The sequence below is a fragment of the Pavona decussata genome, unplaced genomic scaffold, assembly GCF_977016875.1.
Source record: "Pavona decussata unplaced genomic scaffold, jaPavDecu1.1 SCAFFOLD_233, whole genome shotgun sequence".
NCBI lineage: Eukaryota > Metazoa > Cnidaria > Anthozoa > Scleractinia > Agariciidae > Pavona > Pavona decussata.
The window spans coordinates 5,381,546-5,401,210 of NW_028145638.1; the positions used below are offsets into that span (position 1 = coordinate 5,381,546).

At 38.8% G+C, this 19,665-nt stretch overlaps 2 protein-coding genes across 2 annotated transcripts; both read left to right on the forward strand.

Moving 5' to 3' along the window:
- The first annotated feature begins 18 nt into the window (after positions 1-18).
- Positions 19-19,665, forward strand: LOC146458579 (RNA polymerase I-specific transcription initiation factor RRN3-like). The gene is made up of 22 exons (XM_085090560.1): positions 19-295; positions 1,094-1,150; positions 1,805-1,894; positions 2,689-2,818; positions 3,292-3,327; positions 3,672-3,735; positions 4,246-4,315; positions 4,949-5,047; positions 5,405-5,488; positions 6,184-6,325; positions 6,418-6,467; positions 7,191-7,271; positions 7,381-7,419; positions 8,199-8,290; positions 12,517-12,561; positions 15,116-15,191; positions 16,108-16,162; positions 16,408-16,472; positions 16,716-16,759; positions 17,176-17,331; positions 18,116-18,212; positions 19,145-19,665. Exons 1-22 carry the CDS (start codon positions 188-190, stop codon positions 19,310-19,312), a joined length of 1,848 nt encoding a protein of 615 aa, XP_084946686.1. The 5' UTR covers positions 19-187; the 3' UTR covers positions 19,313-19,665.
- On the forward strand, positions 10,419-11,957 carry LOC146458580 (uncharacterized). The gene has a single exon (XM_085090866.1). The coding sequence runs from the start codon at positions 10,419-10,421 to the stop codon at positions 11,784-11,786; it is 1,368 nt and encodes a 455-aa protein (XP_084946992.1). The 3' UTR covers positions 11,787-11,957.

Sequence of the window (19,665 nt, forward strand, 5' to 3'; positions counted from 1 at the left end):
CCAGGTCCTCGCATTGTTACGCCTGCTCTCTTTTTGAGATTACGTTGTGCAAAAAGAACTGGTTGGACTGTGTTTTGTTCCAAAATGCGCGGTATTTACTCAAATGAACTGCTTGAAAACACTGTTAAAATGAAATTTAAGAACAGTATACCTGTCTGTAAGTAAATCTTTCTTCAAATCTGGAGTAATGTCTGGTGAGGACAAACCAAACGACTCTTCAAGTTCGGAACGTGGTAAAAGCGGTGTTGTTATTCTAGCGTCTGTGATTACAAGGGCGTTGGAAAATGTTAAACTGGTAAGTTAAGGCCACTGTAGTTTCATATTCTTAAAGTATGTTGTTGTTGTTGTTGTTGTTGTTGTTGTTTTGTTTATCAGCTGTTCTAAAATTTACACTTTCTAGCTAACCACGTCATGTATGCAGACATGTACCTTTCAGTACACACATGTATTTGTAGTGGTTCAAACCAGTTTGATTTTAATTTCCCTTCGTGTCGGATTATGGTAATGAATACATCAGAAAGGAAAATAAAAATTAAACTGGTTTGAAAACTTTTCCACCAACAAAAAAATTAAACCACAACATATACAATCATTATGTTCCATACCTCAAGTAGCCGTGTACTGTATAATTTTAGTTAGGCCCTTTTACCATGATAGATTGCTTTTTCATTTGTAAGACTGTTCTTCTCCATACATTTGTGTTTATTGTATTTGCTCACCCTCAAGATCAGGAAGATTATTCATTTACAGAAGATGACCAGTTACATATGCAAATCTTCTACAAAATTTAAAATGTATTTGCCTGAGCATTCAAGTGACAAATTATTTACCAAGAAAACATTTCTGAAAGATACTTGTAATAGGGAGATGGCTGTTTTACAAGTCAGAATGACCACTTTGAAATTTTTGGCAAAAACTGCATTATTTTGCAAATTCTGAGAGAATTAAAAATATTACCTGAGTTAGTTGCTTTTTTTAGGGAGACATGCTACAGTACTTGTAAGTGATTTGTAGATGATAGCTCAAAATTAATTTTTTGTCTCACCATGCTGCCACTGGTTGTAACATGTAATTATCTAATATTGCTTTGCAGGGAAAAACCAAGGACTATGATCAGCTGATTCAAAAGCTTGCTGATCCTGATATCAAAGTATGTGGGTTCTAAAATTTAATAGAGTGATAATGAAATTTTAATGTGGCTAAATAAATTATTTAGTAGTCAAAGTTAACCTCTAGCCAATGCAGTCAGCAGCCTTTCCCATTGTTGTACGTGACCTACGGGGGGACCCTGGCCCGTAGGGTGATTGTAGGGGCGGTTCTGCATTTCTCACATTTGCATTTGCGTAGCTTTGCTGATTGTCGCGGATACTTAATGCGAATCTTTGCTGATTCTGGCTCCTCTCCCTCCCTCCCTCTTGGTTTAATGGTGTAGGTAAGTATACTTGGGTCATGAAAGTATGATTTCCACTGAATTCCTTTAGCGTGACAGTGCTGGTTGGCTGGCTGTTGCATGGTTGGTTCCCATTCGCAGGGTTGTCAGGGATACCTCTATGGCTCTGCCTCAGACTGTGTCAGGCCCCCCGCCAACACCTTAGGCACCAATTCCCAATCCCATCTATTGGTGATGAGTTTAATTGAAAAGTTCACCATTCATTTTGTTATGTCAGGAAGCCAGCTTGCTCGCGCTTTTGACCTGAGACACCTTTTTTATCTGGAACACTGCTTTTGATATATTGAAAACTGCTCAACTGTACAGTTAGGTTAAATTCTTATATGTTTCATTTATATTCAATTGCATTTTCAGGAGCTTCATTTGCAAAGATTTCTGAAGGCTCTAACAAGTTGTTCCTCTTCGCTGACAAAACAGTATGATACACTAGTTGGTACAGCTCTGGTAAGGGTAATTATTCCGTACATTTAAAAGGTTTTTATTTTTAACAGAGCTCAATTTCATTAGATTTTTTGGTGGAAGTTTCACGTTTCTTTTGATGAACGATAGTGTAGTGCTGAGGGTGATTTTCCACTGGCTGAGTGAAACGAAAAAAGTGGAAAATGTTTTTCTCACACACCGCTGGGGGCCAGGGGATGGGTTTAGGTCATGTGACATGTAAGGTGGGCAGTTGTTTTTTGTTGACCGCCATTGCTTGACCTTCCCACCCACCCACCCTAGAGTTTTTCAGTTGTCCAAATCACTTCTAAACGAGTTAAGATTTTGTTTGATTTTTAGCGAGTTCATGCTTTGACCTTCCACGTATACTTGTATATTTTGTGAAGCTGTTATTGTTGTTGTGTGAATAAAGGTCAGGCTTGCAGTGGTCGGCTTGACATGGCTCCCAGCGGTGTGTGAGAAACACAGTTAGTGATGATGATGATGACGATGATGATGATGTTGATGGTGGTGATGTTAAGAATTGAACCTCCCCAATGGGGCTTTTCAGGAACAATAACAAACAAAGGGAAAAAATTATGTCATGGCGACATCAAACCTTGTGTTTTCTCACTAATTTTTATCCTTAAACATTAATTGATGAGAAAAAAGCTCTAAGGCATGGTATGCACTAACTTAAAACGATTAGGTTTGTGAAAATATTAATAACAAGTATGACATAATAATGAGAATAAGGGATATACAGCCAATAATCAAATAACAACTTGTATTTATATCTTTTGCTTTAATGACCATACCAGAACACCAGATGGGCAGTTTGTAGTGAGGAAACAGTCGAAGAGTTCATGGAGTTTTTGACCAGCCTGGTGTCTGCTCAGACATATTATCTCAGAGCTTGTCTTCGCATGATTGTCAAGCTCTTCCTCCCAGGTAATATTGAAACTAAATGTTGCATAATTATTTTCTTCAAATTTGTACTGCCTTACCTTTTGTTTTTTCATTAATGTTTTTAAGAGCATAGAGAACATGTTGTTAGGTGTGTCTTCAGTAACGATATTGAGAAAGTCTTTTTCTTGCCTATTAGATATGCTCCCACCCAACCCCCCCCCCCCCCCCCTCCCTTGCCTCTATGACTCCAAAAGGTAGCTGTGAAATCAGTGAAACCTTGAGGAGATACAGGATTTCCAAGACAGTCTCCTTTGAGGCCTGTACCAAGAGCTGGCAATGTCACACAACGCTGGAATTATGTGGTGATCTCTAAACCACAGCCATTTTGGTTGTCTGAATTTTTGAAAAAGTCAGTCCAAACTACCAAGATTTACCAGTAACACCACAAATCATTTAATTTGGTATAACTGCATAAAAATAAATCTGTTATGTATATAATAATATTCAATTTTCAGGGATTTCTAAGGACCTTAAAATGGTTGATTCTGAAGGTAAGAATCATTTTTGTTGTAAAATGACATTGCTTGTAGCAGTTATAAAAATAATGCAGTCCAGTTGTCAGCCTTTCTGAAAATATCCCCTTGCCAGCTTAAATCAAAGATAATCAAAAAAAATTTCATTGCCGGAAATATTTCGAAAAGTTCTTTCTAATTCTTACCAATAATCTGAACAATTTTTGTGAGAAAACAGCAATGATCATTGCATAATTTGGCAGGTTCTGGTAATATTTTTAAATAGTTTATTTGTTAAAATTTTTATTATAATTAACAGTAGTAAATTTATAATATCATAATGTGAGATCACACTCGCCAGACTTGTGTTTTTGTGCTTTCAGAATTGGAAAGGAAATTTTCTAATGCTCATGAAGCTCTTCAGGCAGTAGTGGAAGTTGTGCCGGCGTAAGTTTTCTAAACAGTTTTGTACTGCCCTCTGTAGGTTCCTAAAAGAACACACTTTCAACAACAATATTGAATGAGACTTTTAAGTCTTGGGTTTATAATATTATTTCAATCAAAATTTATCCGAAAAGTTAACACAGTGCACCACAGTTAATGATCATGTAGAAGAGCCATCATTAAGGGGCATTTTTAGGGGATATATTCTGGATACTGTTTTCCATAATCAGAATACCTTGAAAAATTAAATATACTCTTCTTCTAAACATTAATAAGAATTTGATTCTTTTACTTTGGCCATTTGGATATTTTTGATTACCAGGCAACAGATACAACAAAGGTATTTTAGTGTATTCCTTTTTCAGGATACATACTGAATAAAACTTGTCCCCAAAAAAGTGCGCCCTTAGACCTTTTACAGTCTCAACATTTGTTCTGATCAGCAAGAATTGAGAGAATTTTTGAGGAATGGTTGAAATCATTTCTATATTTTATTTTTGTTATCTTTTTCAGAGCTCCACAGTTTTTAATCCCAGTGCTTTCAGAAAACTTCCCATACATGAAGAAACCCACAATATTCCAGGTGTTACCAGCAGTAAAATAATTTTAATTTTTTTGTACTGAAATTTATGCAAAAAAAATAAACTCTAACATTCAAGTGATTTTTGCAAGGTATTTTTAATGACTAGAGGTTTACTGAAAAACGTCAATAGAAAAATTAAAGCTAATGCTGTCTGACGTTTCGATGATGATCAGTTTCAAGGCAAAGTGACTCTTTCTTTGTGGTTTGAATATAAATGGATAAAACTTACCTTAGTGGTTAGATGGTTGCATCTCTGATATACCTTAATATGACTGTGCGATGCAGTTATGATCCATGTGGGGCTGTATTGATTGACTATGTGACTGCGTGATGCAGCTCTAGTCAAAGACCCACATTTCACGCTTGCTCACCAGTCTCCAGTAGCTCAGTGGTTAGAGCATGCGACTAGATCACGGAGGGTCGTGGGTTCAATTGATGCAAAAACTTATCATGTTGTTATTTCTACAAAAAAGAGTCACTTTGGTGGTTAAAAACGATGTAATAGGCATTTTGTTTCTTTTTTGACAATTTATGTAAATAGTGTAGTGCAGATGGAGTCAGTCGGTTTTGTCTAGTGTTACAAAATATTTTGTGAAATACCATTAATATCAATGTTATGTTATATTTCCACAGGCCAGTTACGTAAAGAATCTGCTGTGGGTATCGAAATATCTCCCTCATCTCAGGTCAAAAATTTTGGAGCTGGTCATTGACAATCTTATAAAGATTGATGTAAGTATTCTAAAGGAGCTCAACAGTAAGGCTTGTTAATGGAAGAATTTTGTGGCACTGAGATCTGGGGTCACATTTTTGGGATAAGTTCATTTGTTGGTGTGGGGCAGGGGCCAGAATGTATGCTTTAATTTGGAAAAGTTTCGTCTTAGATCTTTGAAACCAAACTTTAAGTAAATGGAAAATAAAATTTGTACCAACACTTAAAACCCACTTATGAATGCAGAGTGAAATTTAAGTGGATAACATTTCAGTTTTTTAGCAAAATCATCCCTTGTACCCCTTTGCACCAAGCCATTCAATTATTTCACTCCACACATGTTTGGCTCATTTATTATTTTGTATGTGTGTTTGAAGGTTGAAATTCCCAAGCACGAACTTGAACACAGCGAGACTGCCATTGAAGAAGAAGACGATCACACCCAGTTTGAAGTAGATATGGTAAGGTTTGAAAAAATTGTGAAGCAATAAATATTAACATAACATTCAGTATCTAAGTATCACTAAACAAAGTGATTGACTTATGTCTGGTATAGTCTTGGGAATGTCAGGGCGTATATAAATGTTCCTCCAGAGAACTTGAACTTACTTTGCAGAGCCAGGGAACTCTTGTTTTCCCATTGATGTGGCTTTTGTGCACATAGTGTTGTCTTAAAATAGGTTCACATTGCGTACTTGTGGGTAGTGCTATGCATGCACTGCGGACCTGTTTGTTTACGGACACTCACGCACGCACGCACTCACTCACTCCCTCACTGACACTCACTCACTCACTCACCCATTCACTCACTCACTCACTCACTCACTCACTCACTCACTCACCCACTCGCTCACCCATTCACTCACTCACTCACTCACTCACCCACCCACCCACCCACCCACCCACCCACTCACTCACTCACTCACTCACTCACTCACTCACTCACTCACTCACTCTTACATGCCTGACATCATAGTGGGTAGAGCACTATACAGTACACTACCCACATAAATGAATGTCCAGGGCCAATGACTAATTAAAATAAAATTCAACCGTCCGTTTTGACCCCCTCATCTGGAGATTTAAGAATAAGAGAGACGACTAAGACTGAGCCTGGCGTAAAATTATAATAAATTTCACTCAATTGCTTTGCAAGGACGTGAACAACATTTCTGTAGAAACAGCTGCTGCAAGAGATGAAGAAGCTGAAAACCACATGGAGAATGAAATGGCTGACAAGTTGGATATTCTTATGGAAATTCTGTTCAACTACATTCATGACACCACCCATATCAATGGTGAGTTTTGCCACAAATTTGATGTCAATTTTAATAGCATGAGATGGCTCTCCTTCTTGTGTGTTTGACTCTCAGTTTTTGTTCCTTTTTAGGAGAACACAATCTTGATGCTGGAACTGAATTATTTAATGAGCTTCTTGTGGTAAGTGGATTAAATATTCGAACCCATGATGTTGAAGCCTGAATTTTTTTCAAGCTTTCTTTTTGCAGCTGCTGAAGTTGAAACAAATCCAGGTGTGAATGTTTAGGATTCGAACACATAACCTCACTGATACCTGTGAAGTGCATTTGTATCGAGATATCTGCCCCTTGGAAAATGAAAGGAGTTAGTTTTATAATGTGCATGTTACAAAATTTTGAGCTGACATTTCACCAAAGACAACTACAATTACTTTACTCTTTTTGTTCGGATCAATGTAAACATCGATACCATGAACAGGAGATACCAGAGGTAATCGCTATTGAGGTTATCCCCTTTTAAATCAAAGCAATTCCAATCAACTCAACTCAAGTCAACACAAATCAAATCAGATCAAATCAAATGTTGGTTTTTGAGGAGTGGGGAAAACCAGAGTACATGGAGAAAAACCTCTCGGAGCAGAGTAGAAAACCAACAAACTCAGCCCACTTATGACGCCAAGTCCGGGAATTGAACTCAGGCCAGATTGGTGGAAGGCGAGTGCTCTACCACTGCGCCAACCTGCTCCCCCTAAACATTCCATCAATGATATTTTCTTGACAACTTATTCCGAAATTCTGAGGTGATAAGGCTTTCCGAAAAGATATCCATTTGAAATGAACCATTGGGCTCCCCTGTCCAGTTTGTCTGTTTCATGATAATATTTCTGCCATTTTGTTTTGTCAGGTTTTTCAGAATGTCATCCTTCCAACTCATGCCTCTTGTCACGTTCAATTTGTTATGTTTCTACTGTGTAGCTTTGATCAGGTTTGTTTATTTTTCATTTAATGGATTTCTTCAAATATTTTTCCTTTAATGGGTGATTTTTTTTAAATTTTGTTTATCAACATTTTGTTTTATTTTTTTTCCCTTCAAGATTTTTGCCAATTCTTTACTTGATGTTTGCTGGAGAAAGGTACTTTCTAGTTGTGCAAGATATTTGTGACTATGATCTTGTATGGAAGCTACAGGTTCTGCTGAATTATACTGTAGGTTTTACTTTACATGTATTAGTTAAATTTCAATGAGAATTTTCAAGATAGGTTGTGATAAATGCCGCTACTGGTTTTGGCGGAGCAAGGGAGCAAATAGAAACAACAGTTGAAGAGAGCATAACTGTCCGATGTCGAATTTTAGTTCCTTTTAAGTGACATTTCGGTTTGCTCAGATTTGGCTCTTGTTTTGCGCGCAGCCTACAATGTTTTCCCAAAACATACATGTACAGTACTCAGTAGCTTCGTATTTGTTTCTGTACCCGACCGTCATTTCGCTGAGAATTCCATAAATAAGGGCAAGGTTTTTTCTTACAACTCACGCCAATTCACTGCTTTTTTTTATTTTGGTTCATAAGGGAGACAAAGTTCTTTTCCAAGGAATTTTTCTCGTTGACAGCTCCAGCGAGAGAAATTTACGGAAAATGTTCCGAGAATAAATTTAAGACCAGAGGCAAGACTTGAGGCAAATTTGTTCAAAGCAGGGATAAGCAAAAGCTTATCCATGATGCAAGTGCCAGTTTTGGAATTTATGGAAATTCATTTTGCCCTGTAGTTTGAATGTGGTTTCTTTCAAAATGCAACAATGAACGCGGTAACTTTTAATCCTAGTTCGGCTCTTGAACAAGCTTGGTTCAGATTTCCTTAACTGTATTAGATGAATTTGTATTTTTCAACATTTTATTAATGATTTTTTTTACAGATTGAAGAGCCAAACACGCCTGCTGTTCTCAGACAAGCATGTGCTGCATATATTGCCAGCTTTATCGCCAGAGCTAAATGCATTTCTATCAGGTTTGAACAAGACTGACTTGTTGAATAGCCTTTTTGACGAGAAATTTTCTCACTTTGCGAAAAGTCAAGTAAAGCTGTTAAACCGTTTGTCACATAACAGAAAAATTTCTTTCGGCCAATTATAGAAATTCAGGAAAATTGTGCTTCCGAAAATTTCCCCCAAAAGCTTGTCAGCCGTAGGTATACCGTAAATCCGCATTTTGATGTCCGCTGGGTATGATAGCAACTTGGATGATTTGTTCCGGGCACTAGGGTGGCGAAAACTCTGTCATCAAAGATTGGATAAAAAATCAATTATGATGTATAAAATTTTAAATGGGATGACATCTGAATATTTAAGATCAAACTTTGTTTTTCGCGATAATTTGAATTCTTATCATTTAAGGAATACTGAAAACACGCTAACTCTTCCACAACCGCGCACTGATTATTTAAAGAAAAGTTTCTCATACAGTTGAGCTCAGTTGTGGAACTGTTTGCCAATAGAATTACGGCAAGCAACTTCCTTGAATGATTTTAAGACTAAATTGAGACGCCACAGTTATAAGTAAGATTTTAAACACGGCCTCCAAGAAAAGCAGCATTTATTGTTTAGCTTTGGTTTGTTATTTTTTAACTTTTATAATCCTAGTTAGGTAGATAGATAGTTAGTTGATAATGATAATCTAAGTAGCTGATGGAAAAACCGTGTATAAATAAAGTTCCTCCTCCTCCTCCTCCTCCTCCTCCTCCTCCTCCTAAATCAGGGGTTTAATTTCCGAGGGGGGGGGGGGGGGGTTTACTGGAGAGAATTTTCTATTTCCAGCAGAACTGGTTGTGTTTGACAAAAAAAAACCAGCTTGAATTACTATGCTAACAGCTTATATATACAATAGACATTTTACTAACAATAGACCCACGGACTTTTTGACTAACAAAAGACGGATCGAAACGCACCAATCACTTTTTACAGTCTTCACAGCCAATAACATCACGGCTTACTGACAAACGACCAATAACATCTGGACTTCGTTGACCAATAAGGTAAACAACCAGAGACGTATATATACCACCTACTGACGTTCCACAATTCACTTGACTCTGAAGATGACTTCCGCTCAGGTTGTCGAAACGTCAGTCAAAGTCACCACAAACAGTCCTTCTCAGGACTACACTCACCCGGATGATCATAATTTACGTACTTATGACATGACTCATAGGTTCAAACCATTTACAATTTTACGTTCCTTTGGACGACAGAGCGAACGACTTGCTTGGCCTTGTTCCGGCCGGACTTAGACTTAAGTCTCCGTTGAACACCAAAGAGGCCATTCAGATCGTCAAAGCCACCTGTAGACGATTGATCCGAGCGCGGATTAACGACTGTCACAAAAGACTGAACTTCTACAACAACAAATTACAACAACGACTTGACAAACTTAAACAACTCATACCGACAAACTTACGTGACACTGTACTGGCTATTGCCGACAAACGAGCGGACAAAACCGAAGAACAACACCGCAACCAAAGTCAACAGAAACTTACACGACTACAACGTACTAAAGACAAAAAACGACACAAGACAGACAACAACTGGGTCAGGAATATATCTTCCCGTCCTTTAGACAAGACTGAAACCCAGGTACTCTCCTACGGACTGAAACACTCAGTGGCGCCTAAACACATACCGACTGAGGCTATTGTATCTAGTGTTGAGGCGGTTCTGTCTCGTCAGAGAGAACTATCAGAATCGGCCAAGGATAATATCAGAAGTAGAATTGCTTCTACTATACAATCATCCTCCCTAACTGACAGTAACTTGACTAAAGACGAACGACAAGCACTGAAACGACTGAAAACTGACGAAAACATCGTCATACTCCCCGCTGACAAAGGACGAGTGACTGTTGTTATGGACAAGACAGACTACTACGACAAAATGGACACTTAAGTTAACGACAAACAGACATACGAAGAACTGAAACGAGACCCAACCCCATCACTTCAACGTAAACTCAACAGTAAACTACTTGACCTTAAGAAAACTGACGTTATTGACATACAACGTTACAACAGCCTGAGGTGCCGCGTACCGCAACCACCTAAACTCTACGGACTACCGAAACTACACAAACCTAACATACCCATGCGACCCATAGTCTCGTTCTGTGGGTCCCCGACTTACGAACTATCCAAATACTTGACTACTATACTGAAACCGTTGACAAACGAATCCCGACACAAACTGCAGTCTACCGAGACCTTTATTGACGCCATCAAGACGGCACAAATACCTGATGACCACAAACTTGTGTCTTTTGATGTGAAATCACTGTTTACCAGTATTCCACTTCAACTGGCTCTAGACTGTACTGCTACCGCCATCGAGAACTCCACGACAAAACTGCCATTGCCCACAGATGACTTAATGGACTTACTGAACCTCTGCTTAACGTCCACGTACTTCCAGTACAACGGAAAGCACTACAAACAGTTACACGGAACAGCTATGGGCTCACCAGTTTCTGTTGTTGTAGCAGAAATTGTCATGCAGAACATCGAGGAACAAGCCCTAGCAACCTACAAACGGACACTACCGCTCTGGTTACGGTACGTAGACGACACCTTTACAGCAGTACACAAAGACGAAATTGACGATTTTCACGAACACCTTAACAGACAGAACGCTGACATACAATTTACTAAGGAGATCGAAGAAAATGGTAAAATACCTTTTCTAGACTGCTTAGTTACCCGTAACAACAACGACAACAAACTAAGTACTACGGTTTACAGGAAACCAACACATACTGACAGACTACTGGACCAGTCATCCTACAACCCTACTTCTCACAAAGCAACGACTATACAGACCTTAACAAGGCGAGCACAACTGGTTTGTGACTCCCCTGACAGACTCGCAGACGAAAACAACTACTTAGACAACGTTTTCAACAAGAACAACTACAACAAGGACTTTGTTAGACGTAACACTTACAAGAACACCGAACCTAACGTCACAAACAACGACGCGACTCCCGTAACTACTGTAACTATACCTTACGTAAGGGGCACTTCTGAGACTATCGCACGGATTCTACAACCTTACAATATCCGTGTAGCTCACAAACCTATAACCACTTTACGACAACTACTGACGAAAGTAAAGGACAAAGACGAACAGGGAGCAGTTTACAAGATCAAATGCTGCGACTGCCAGGCCACTTATATTGGTGAGACCGGCAGAAATTTAAACGTACGACTGACTGAACACAAACGAGCAACTAGAAATGGTGATATCAACAATCACATTGCTGAGCACCATTTACAAACGAACCGCAGAATCGACTGGGACTCTGCCAAGTGCATTACCTACTGTACAAATTACTATCAACGACTCACTCTGGAAAGCTGGTTTACTAACTTAGAACAAACGCCACTCAACCGTTGCCTACAACTGCCTGCACCATACAAACGACTTATTGACAATAACAACGAAACAAACAAACAATAGACATTTTACTAACAATAGACCCAAGGACTTTTTGACTGACAAAAGACGGATCGAAACGCACCAATCACTTTTTACAGTCTTCACAGCCAATAACATCACGGCTTACTGACAAACGACCAATAACATCTGGACTTCGTTGACCAATTAGGTAAACAACCAGAGACGTATATATACCACCTACTGACGTTCCACAATTCACTTGACTCTGAAGATGACTTCCGCTGAGGTTGTCGAAACGTCAGTCAAAGTCACCACAAACAGTCCTTCTCAGGACTACACTCACCCGGATGATCATAATTTACGTACTTATGACCTTACAGTCCATTGGCTCTATTCAGGAGAGCTCATTACAGGAATGCATTAAAGCGCCTCAAATATGTGCGCTATTAGTTGGGAAGGGGGTTATAGTTGGAAAACTTCTATTTGTGAATTTTTGGGGGCACATAGAAACAGAATTTCATACCTCGAGGCTTTTTAATTCGAACGTGTACATTTGCGAGAAAAAAGATCTTGAGTTTTATATATTTTAGTATAATTGTTTCCCATCTAAGTCTTCCCTCTTAGCCGGTGGAGAATTTATGTGATGTCAGTAATATTCCATCGTAAGTCTAATGAGGTTAATCAGAAGGGTAAACCATGAGAATAAAGTTCTCCTCATAATTTACATTTGTGTTATTTGTTAGTTTCGTATCGTGTTCATGTAATGTCTTTAATTTCTGTTATACAACAGCACCGTCCAAACGTGTATGGATCTAATTGGTCACTGGATACACTGGTAAGAGAATTTATCATCGTAGTGAAATATTCAACATCTTATTTTAGCAGCAATTTTTCAACATAAGGTACAATCCAGTGAACTCTCACTATTCTGCTTCACGATGCACTTTGACGTTCGGCTTAACAGTTTACTGTTGTTTAGAATTATTTTTAACTCGTAAATGCGCGTAGCGCAATGAACGAGTTATAGCGATAGCTGACTTTTGACTTGGTTGGTTGGTTGGTTGGTTGGTTGGTTGGTCGGTCGGTCGGTCGGTCGGTTTTGTCGTTAACTTTCGGGCGTGCGCAGTGAGTGAGTTTTAAATTCAATTAGTGGAAAAAACACGCGAACATTTATTGTTCACGGCGCATCAGGAAATTCTTATTCAATATGTAGAGAATAATTTGACGACGTTTAGTGCAAGAATGGAGATTTTTCGTTCAATCTGAGCAAAGTTACAAGTTTTTTCAGTTTTTCAGAAAGTCCGGGGTCGTAAACTCAATTAGTGAAAAAAAAAACGTGAAAATTTTTTTCACGACGCGTCAGAATTCTCTCATTCATTCTGTAGAGAATAATTTGACAATCATTTTAGTGTAAGAAGGGAGATTTTTCGTTGAATCTGAGCAAAGTTATAGGTTTTTTCGTTTTTTTTCTACAAAGTGCGGTTTCTTTTAAGAATTATAAATAATTTAATTTAGAAATAATTTAATTAAAAAATAATTTAATTTGTCAGTTTTCACGCGAAAGCGGAACGTGCCATGTCACGCATCATTGACGTCGTAAACAAAATTATGCAAAATTCTGGTGAAATGAACACTTTAAGATCTTGTCAGCTTTCATAGAGGTTTCAAAGGGAAAAATGTTTCATTTGCGAAATTTACAACTGGTAATTTAGGGGAAAGCAAAAGGACACGGTCGATAAATAATTCTTATTTAGCAAGAGCTTGTCATAGTTCATTATTTTTACTTGAGGATTGCGTGGACTGAACTCCAAAGGAAAAATTTCACGCATTTATGTCGGGCATGAAATGTAATGCGATACTTTGTTGAACAGATTTCCCTTTGTGAGATCGGCTTGCCTTACAGTAATTTTGTAATTTTAATTCCCAAAAAAACTTCACTTGCCCGATGGGCAAGTGATGGTTAGAATCCACTAGCCCGATCGCAAAATCCAGTAGCCCCGGACTATCGGGGACACGAACTTACATGACGAAGCTGCACTTGGCGTGCTTCTATGAACTTGGAATAAAAAAACACGTGATTTTTTTTTAGTTGGCGCATCAAAATAATCTTATTCAATCTGTAGAGAATAGTTTGACAATCATTTTTATAGTACAAGAATGGTTATTTTTCGTTACATAATCGGGCAAAGATATAATTTCTTTTAGCTTTCAAGGAAGTTTCCGTAGCCGTGTAAATTTCAATTACTATGTGCCATCTGCATTCACGAGTTGGCTCGCAGGAGCCTTTGATGATCATGACTAAAACACCACACGAGTACATACGACTAACATACGGGTAACATACGAGTACCATACGGAACATACGGATACATACGAATACATACGACTAACATGCGACTAACATACGACTAACAAACGAGTAACATACGGATACATACAAGTAATAAAATACGAAAAAATACGAGTAAAACTCATAGGAGTAAATTTTTATTTTTATTTTTTTTAATAACATGAGAGAGCAAAAGATATTTGATATTTACTCGTCACGCATTACTTCCCCGACTAAGGAGAGATTACGTTACAAGGGCAAAGATATTTGGTATTAAACTGGTGGCCTGGGGTCATGCCAGGCAATCCGATGTGCGGAATTTTTTAATGTGTCAACTGTTCCCAAAATTCGACATTTTTACATGTACATGGTTACATTTAAGCTTTCTGGCTTGATTTTGCACTGATTTTTTGCCATTTCTCATAACCAACTAAGGTGAAATAGTGAAATCAAGGTGGCGCATTTGCTGACGTCATACGACGTCAGCGCCATGCAAAATATATTTTCATCTTGTAGCGCAAGCTAATGGTTTTGCACTCCATGTGAATTTATTTTACTGTGACTAGATTTTAGCCTTGGGGGGGGGGGGGGTCGATCAACATCCCCCCCCCCCCTCAAATTGGACCGGGTACATTTGCTGACGTGAAAAATGCTTGCAAGGCTTATAATTAGAGCTTCCTTTATAAGAAAAACATTCGTATTACTCGTATGTATTCGTATGTATCCGTATGTCACTCGTATGTTACTCGTATGTTAGTCGTATGTATCCGTATGTTCCGTATGTTAGTCGTATGTTACCCGTATCGCCTTTGATTCCTTTCACTGCGGGTTTACGAACCATTCTCTTATTCAGGAAACGTGAAACGAAACACAGCCCTTTTTTTCGAATAACGTCTCACATACAAGCAAACTAGAGGGTAGAATGTTTAGGAAAGTTTGATTTTCTCCCTAACTGAAGTGCTTCAGTTGTATTAGACGTCCAAGGGAAGAAACTTGTATGAAGGAATAGATTGACAAATAGCATTGTCACGAATTGTAATGAAAGTGCTTCCTTTTTCAGCTATATTGACATGCATGATGCCGGATGTCTAGGACCTGATGCCAATAAATTTGGACCATTCTACTCCGTCTGTCAGGTATCTTTATATGAAATACGACAAATGTGTTTCACAACGAAAAAATGACAACAAGCACTAAAGGCCATGTTACACGAGGCAATTTTTCTTGCAACTTGCAACGCAACAAACGTCGCGTTACAAGTTGCAAGAAAAATTTGACGTGTAACGCCCCATTTTGCAACTGCAATTGTTGCGTTGCGAGTTGCAAGAGAAGTTGAACTATCCTCTACTTTTCACGACGTTGCGAGACAAGTTGCTTGCGTGTAACATCTCCTCTGCAACTTGCAACGTAATTTTGACACAATGAGCCAATCAGAGCGTGTCCTTCGCGAAAAAATTGCGAACGTGTGACACCCCCTCTGCAACTTGCAATGTTTTTCAGTCATCATCATTGCGTTGCAAGTTGCAAGGAAAATTGCCTCGTGTAACATGGCCTTAACTGGATTGTCTCCATTTTGTAACCTCTCAACTTCTGTTTTATATAACGCGACGACAATTTCCATGAAAACAAATTTCTTGATGGAGGAAAAACTCCAGGGAGCAACCGCATCAACAATCTACCTTCTAATAGGAATATAACGAAGCATTTTAACGACGCGAACAAAATCTACGCGTTATAAAATTAACGCATCGTTAATTTCCTATAATAAGGTACATTTTTTCCCTGCGCAAAATATGATGACATGTAATTGTAGCTATTTGACTATTTTACAAGAAGCATGTATTTAATAAGTAATGCATAGGGTTCTGTGCGACGAAATTAACCTATATTCTGCACAAGGCGACCTCTTTTAATAGACTTAAAAGACTCTTGTATGCTTGAATGAAACCCGCGACATGTATCCAAACAGAATTTGCGGATGACATTCGAAAAACCAACGGTAAATTTGTTTGAAAAGTTTGTCCACGGGTTAACACTAAACTTTCTCTCCAGGCACTTTTCTACATGTTTGTTTTTCGACATAAACAGTTGCTTGAGTTGGAAGGAGGTAAGTTGGCACTGCCTCACAGTATACAGTATATGCCCCTTCCTTGTGACATTTCTTCACATATCTACTTTACTCGTAACTACGCTATTCGTAACCAACTCTCTTTCCTCTTCTAAATCATCAAGACACAACGCGCGAAGGACTGTTAACGTTCCCACTTTTTCTTTTATTTTTCCTCAATCCGCAACAATATACAGGAATCTGCTTTGTTTTTTGATTAATGTTATTTTTTTAATTCTTTGCAGGATTGAAGTACATAAGGAAATTGAATCTGGATAGAATTGTCACTTGTAGAATGAACCCACTCAAGGTTTGATTGGTTTTGTCTCTGTTGTTGTTTGATGTAATTACTCGAATTTAACTCTCTGATGAAAGCTTACCCACGAGGTCAAGTAACAACCAACAAGCCTTTTGAAGCCGTATATTTCTTATGACTTGTCTAAAACGAATGCATTATTTCAGAAATTGCTTTACTCCTGAAAGTATGGGAAAACTTTAAACTTGTGATAGTGTCATTGTTGTCCTCATAAGTGTACTTTTTTGTTGTTCATAGGTTTGCCTGCCGACGGTTGTTCAAATGTTTGCTCATATCACAAGGTAACGAAGAACTTACAAAGGAACGATTTGTTTTAAAATGGTGTGAAATTAATTTCCTTAGGTTTACTCTGATTAATTATGCGTTTTTTGTAACAAACACAAATGACATGTCCTTTATAAATTTGTCGTTTTCCTTCTGATGTTTTGAAAATATAGCATTAATACACATTCTATCTCAACTAGCACTTCGACTTTATTTTCAATTTAATGCTTGCGTATATGTTTATACGAAGGCTAGGCTTAGCATAGCCGCGCCCAAACTAAGCTGCGACCAAAATGTATTCATTTTATACGGCATTTATACGGCATTTATACGGCTAGTTCGCGCTGTAGCCAAACTGTGGCTTATTCCTTACGTCTAAACGGCCCTTCTGTCATGAAAATTCGTGACCATTACTTTTTACTTTTTCTTGCAGGCATCATGAAATTGTTTTTTGTTACACCATCATTGAGCGTAATAACAGAATGCTGCTCCCAGTGGCAACAGCAAGCTCAAACCGAGCAGTATCAAACCTGTCATTCATGAACCAGTTGGACTCGTTTTTCCCGTTTGACCCGTATCTTTTGAGAAGGCAAGTACTTTGTTGTGTTTAGTTTGTATTCTAAGGGCAGACGGCGAACAGTTTCCTTTTCTTTGGCATAAACACAGAGCTGAAGAGTTTTTCCTCAAGTTGTCAGGACATTTTTTTCGGAGACCTTTTCAACTGGGTTTTCTTGAATGCCCAATGTGTATCGATCTTGAAGCGACAATTTTAAATCCCAGTCACTTCATGAACACTGTGCTCTAAACGCGTCCTCTAATAGACCACTTCACAGTTTCGGGCGCCATCTTGGATGGGGGTGGGTGGGTGGGGGAAGGGGGCAACACGGCAGAAATTACAGTAAACAGGTTACATTTCCGGTGGGCTTTTAACCTTTGTAGCTCTGCTCCAGCGACTTTGAATTTGCATCGGCCTTTTCCGACTGAAAACGGGCTCGCTTGGAAAAAAAAGTTACAGATTCCGCATACTACAAATGTATACTTTATGACTATGTGACCAGAAAAATTCGCGTTTGGGGGTTTTCGACCTCTTTGATATCTAAGTTTTCTTTAATTTGTCCCAAGTATATTTTCATCAAATATAGAGAACAGATTCAAGCATTTTTGGCCGTGAACGACTCAAAATGTGCAAATTGCCGCGAACTTTCATGCGACATCAAAAGATTTCAAGTGGAGTTTACGCCTTCGTACTGTACCGTGCAGTAACAGAATGTCAATGAACAAAGATTAGCAATGCTGTTTCGTAGATGCACGGCTCAAGTAGAAACGTACCGTATTGTAAGGTTTCAGCACTAATAAGCCTTTGGTATCGTCAGGTCTGGCAAGTTTATCAAGCCAATCTACCAGGAATGGGAGGGACTTGAACACGATGAGGATGAAGATGACAATGAAAAGAAGCATTCAGACGCCGAGGTACGAAGTGTTTATGTTTAAACTGTTTCTCTCAGGGATAGATAGGCGAGAAGTGAAACGCGCGCGAAATAAAATTGTATGGGGAGCAGGGATGGCGCAGCGGTGAGAGCACTCGCCTCCCATCAATGTGTCTCGGGTTCAATTCCCGGACGCGGTGTCATATGTGGGTTGAGTTTGTTGTTGATTCTCGTCCTTGCTCCGAGAGGTTTTTCTCCAGGTTCTCCAGTTTTCCCCTCTCCTCAAAAACAAACATTTCTAAATTCTAATTTGTTATTATATTTTTAGCCATGTCTATAAGATGTAGATATTTTCCTTATTTTCTCTTTGTTATTATTAGAATTTGTAAATATCCCGTAATTCAGCTTATGGCTGCAATGGTGTTTATAATAAAGTATCTATCTATCTAACTGATCTGGAAAGTGTCCCCAATTAGTGCTCTGTGTTAAATACATTGACACTTAAATAAAGTGATTTATTTTTTATTCATTTTATGCTGCGTAGGGTAGTGAAGTTTTTTCTGCCTCCCTCGCTTCGCAACACACGAGCGTAAAGTCGCCAGTTACTTTTTTAACACCTCCTGCACTTCGAGATTCCAGGCTTTCGGGCGATTTGTGCGCACTTGTATTTTATTTTTGTCACAAGAGAAATAGGTACTGCTCTGACTGCTTGTAGTGCACCTCTACTTTTTTAGTAGTTTTTGTTTAAATTGAGCATTTTTTCGTGTGATTGACTCTAACACGATATGAATTGGAGTATGAACTGCGACAAGTCTTCTCATCGACATGTAATATTTTACTTATGTTAAAGTCTGATTCAAACTCTGAGATCGATCTCTAGTTTATGCCTGGGACCGTTGTTGGCCTGTGAAACGGGCCTTTACACTTCGTTAACCAAGAACTAATGTATTTGCCAACGGGTTGTTGTTTCTTCAGGATGAAGGCGAGGAGTACTTGGAGTACAGTAGAAGCCCGGACGCCACCGTGCCAGGGTTTACTCCTGAGGCAGCCATGTGTATCTCTCCCGGTTTTGCTGGCAGCTCGCCCATTAGACAGTCACATTTAACAGAAGAGCATCATCTGCGTGGCAGAGCTAAAAGATAGAATAGTTTGGCTGTAAAAACTTTGCTTGCGGACAAAAGCTCTAAAGCGCGCAGTGATGCGCTAGTCGTTCAAAAGTTAGAACCACCCTGTGCGGTATAAAAAGGAACAGTAGTGCAGGAGAGCAGTGCTCAACAAGTTTCATGTTATTGTAAATGGCCATGCACACTGTGGGGTCTCGTTCATGGACTTCCCTTTACAGCAATATAAACGGCACCAGAGTAAAGCATACCGCTCAGTTCGTCTCTGAGAGTAACAGAGTTTAAGAGAGCTGTAAATCGCATCAAACCCTGTTAGAGTGGAGACAGGTCACAAACGCTAAGAAAAATCGGTGAAATGGAAGGGAATGAGCTGAG

Bases quoted from the DNA above. Each gene is read 5' to 3' on its own strand.
- LOC146458579 (XM_085090560.1), top strand. From the start codon at position 188: ATGTCTGGTGAGGACAAACCAAACGACTCTTCAAGTTCGGAACGTGGT. The intron at 12,562-15,115 runs GTAAGAGAATTT...TTCCTTTTTCAG, and splicing joins ATTGGTCACTGGATACACTG to CTATATTGACATGCATGATG. The intron at 18,213-19,144 runs GTACGAAGTGTT...TTGTTTCTTCAG, and splicing joins AGAAGCATTCAGACGCCGAG to GATGAAGGCGAGGAGTACTT.
- LOC146458580 (XM_085090866.1), top strand. From the start codon at position 10,419: ATGCGACCCATAGTCTCGTTCTGTGGGTCCCCGACTTACGAACTATCC.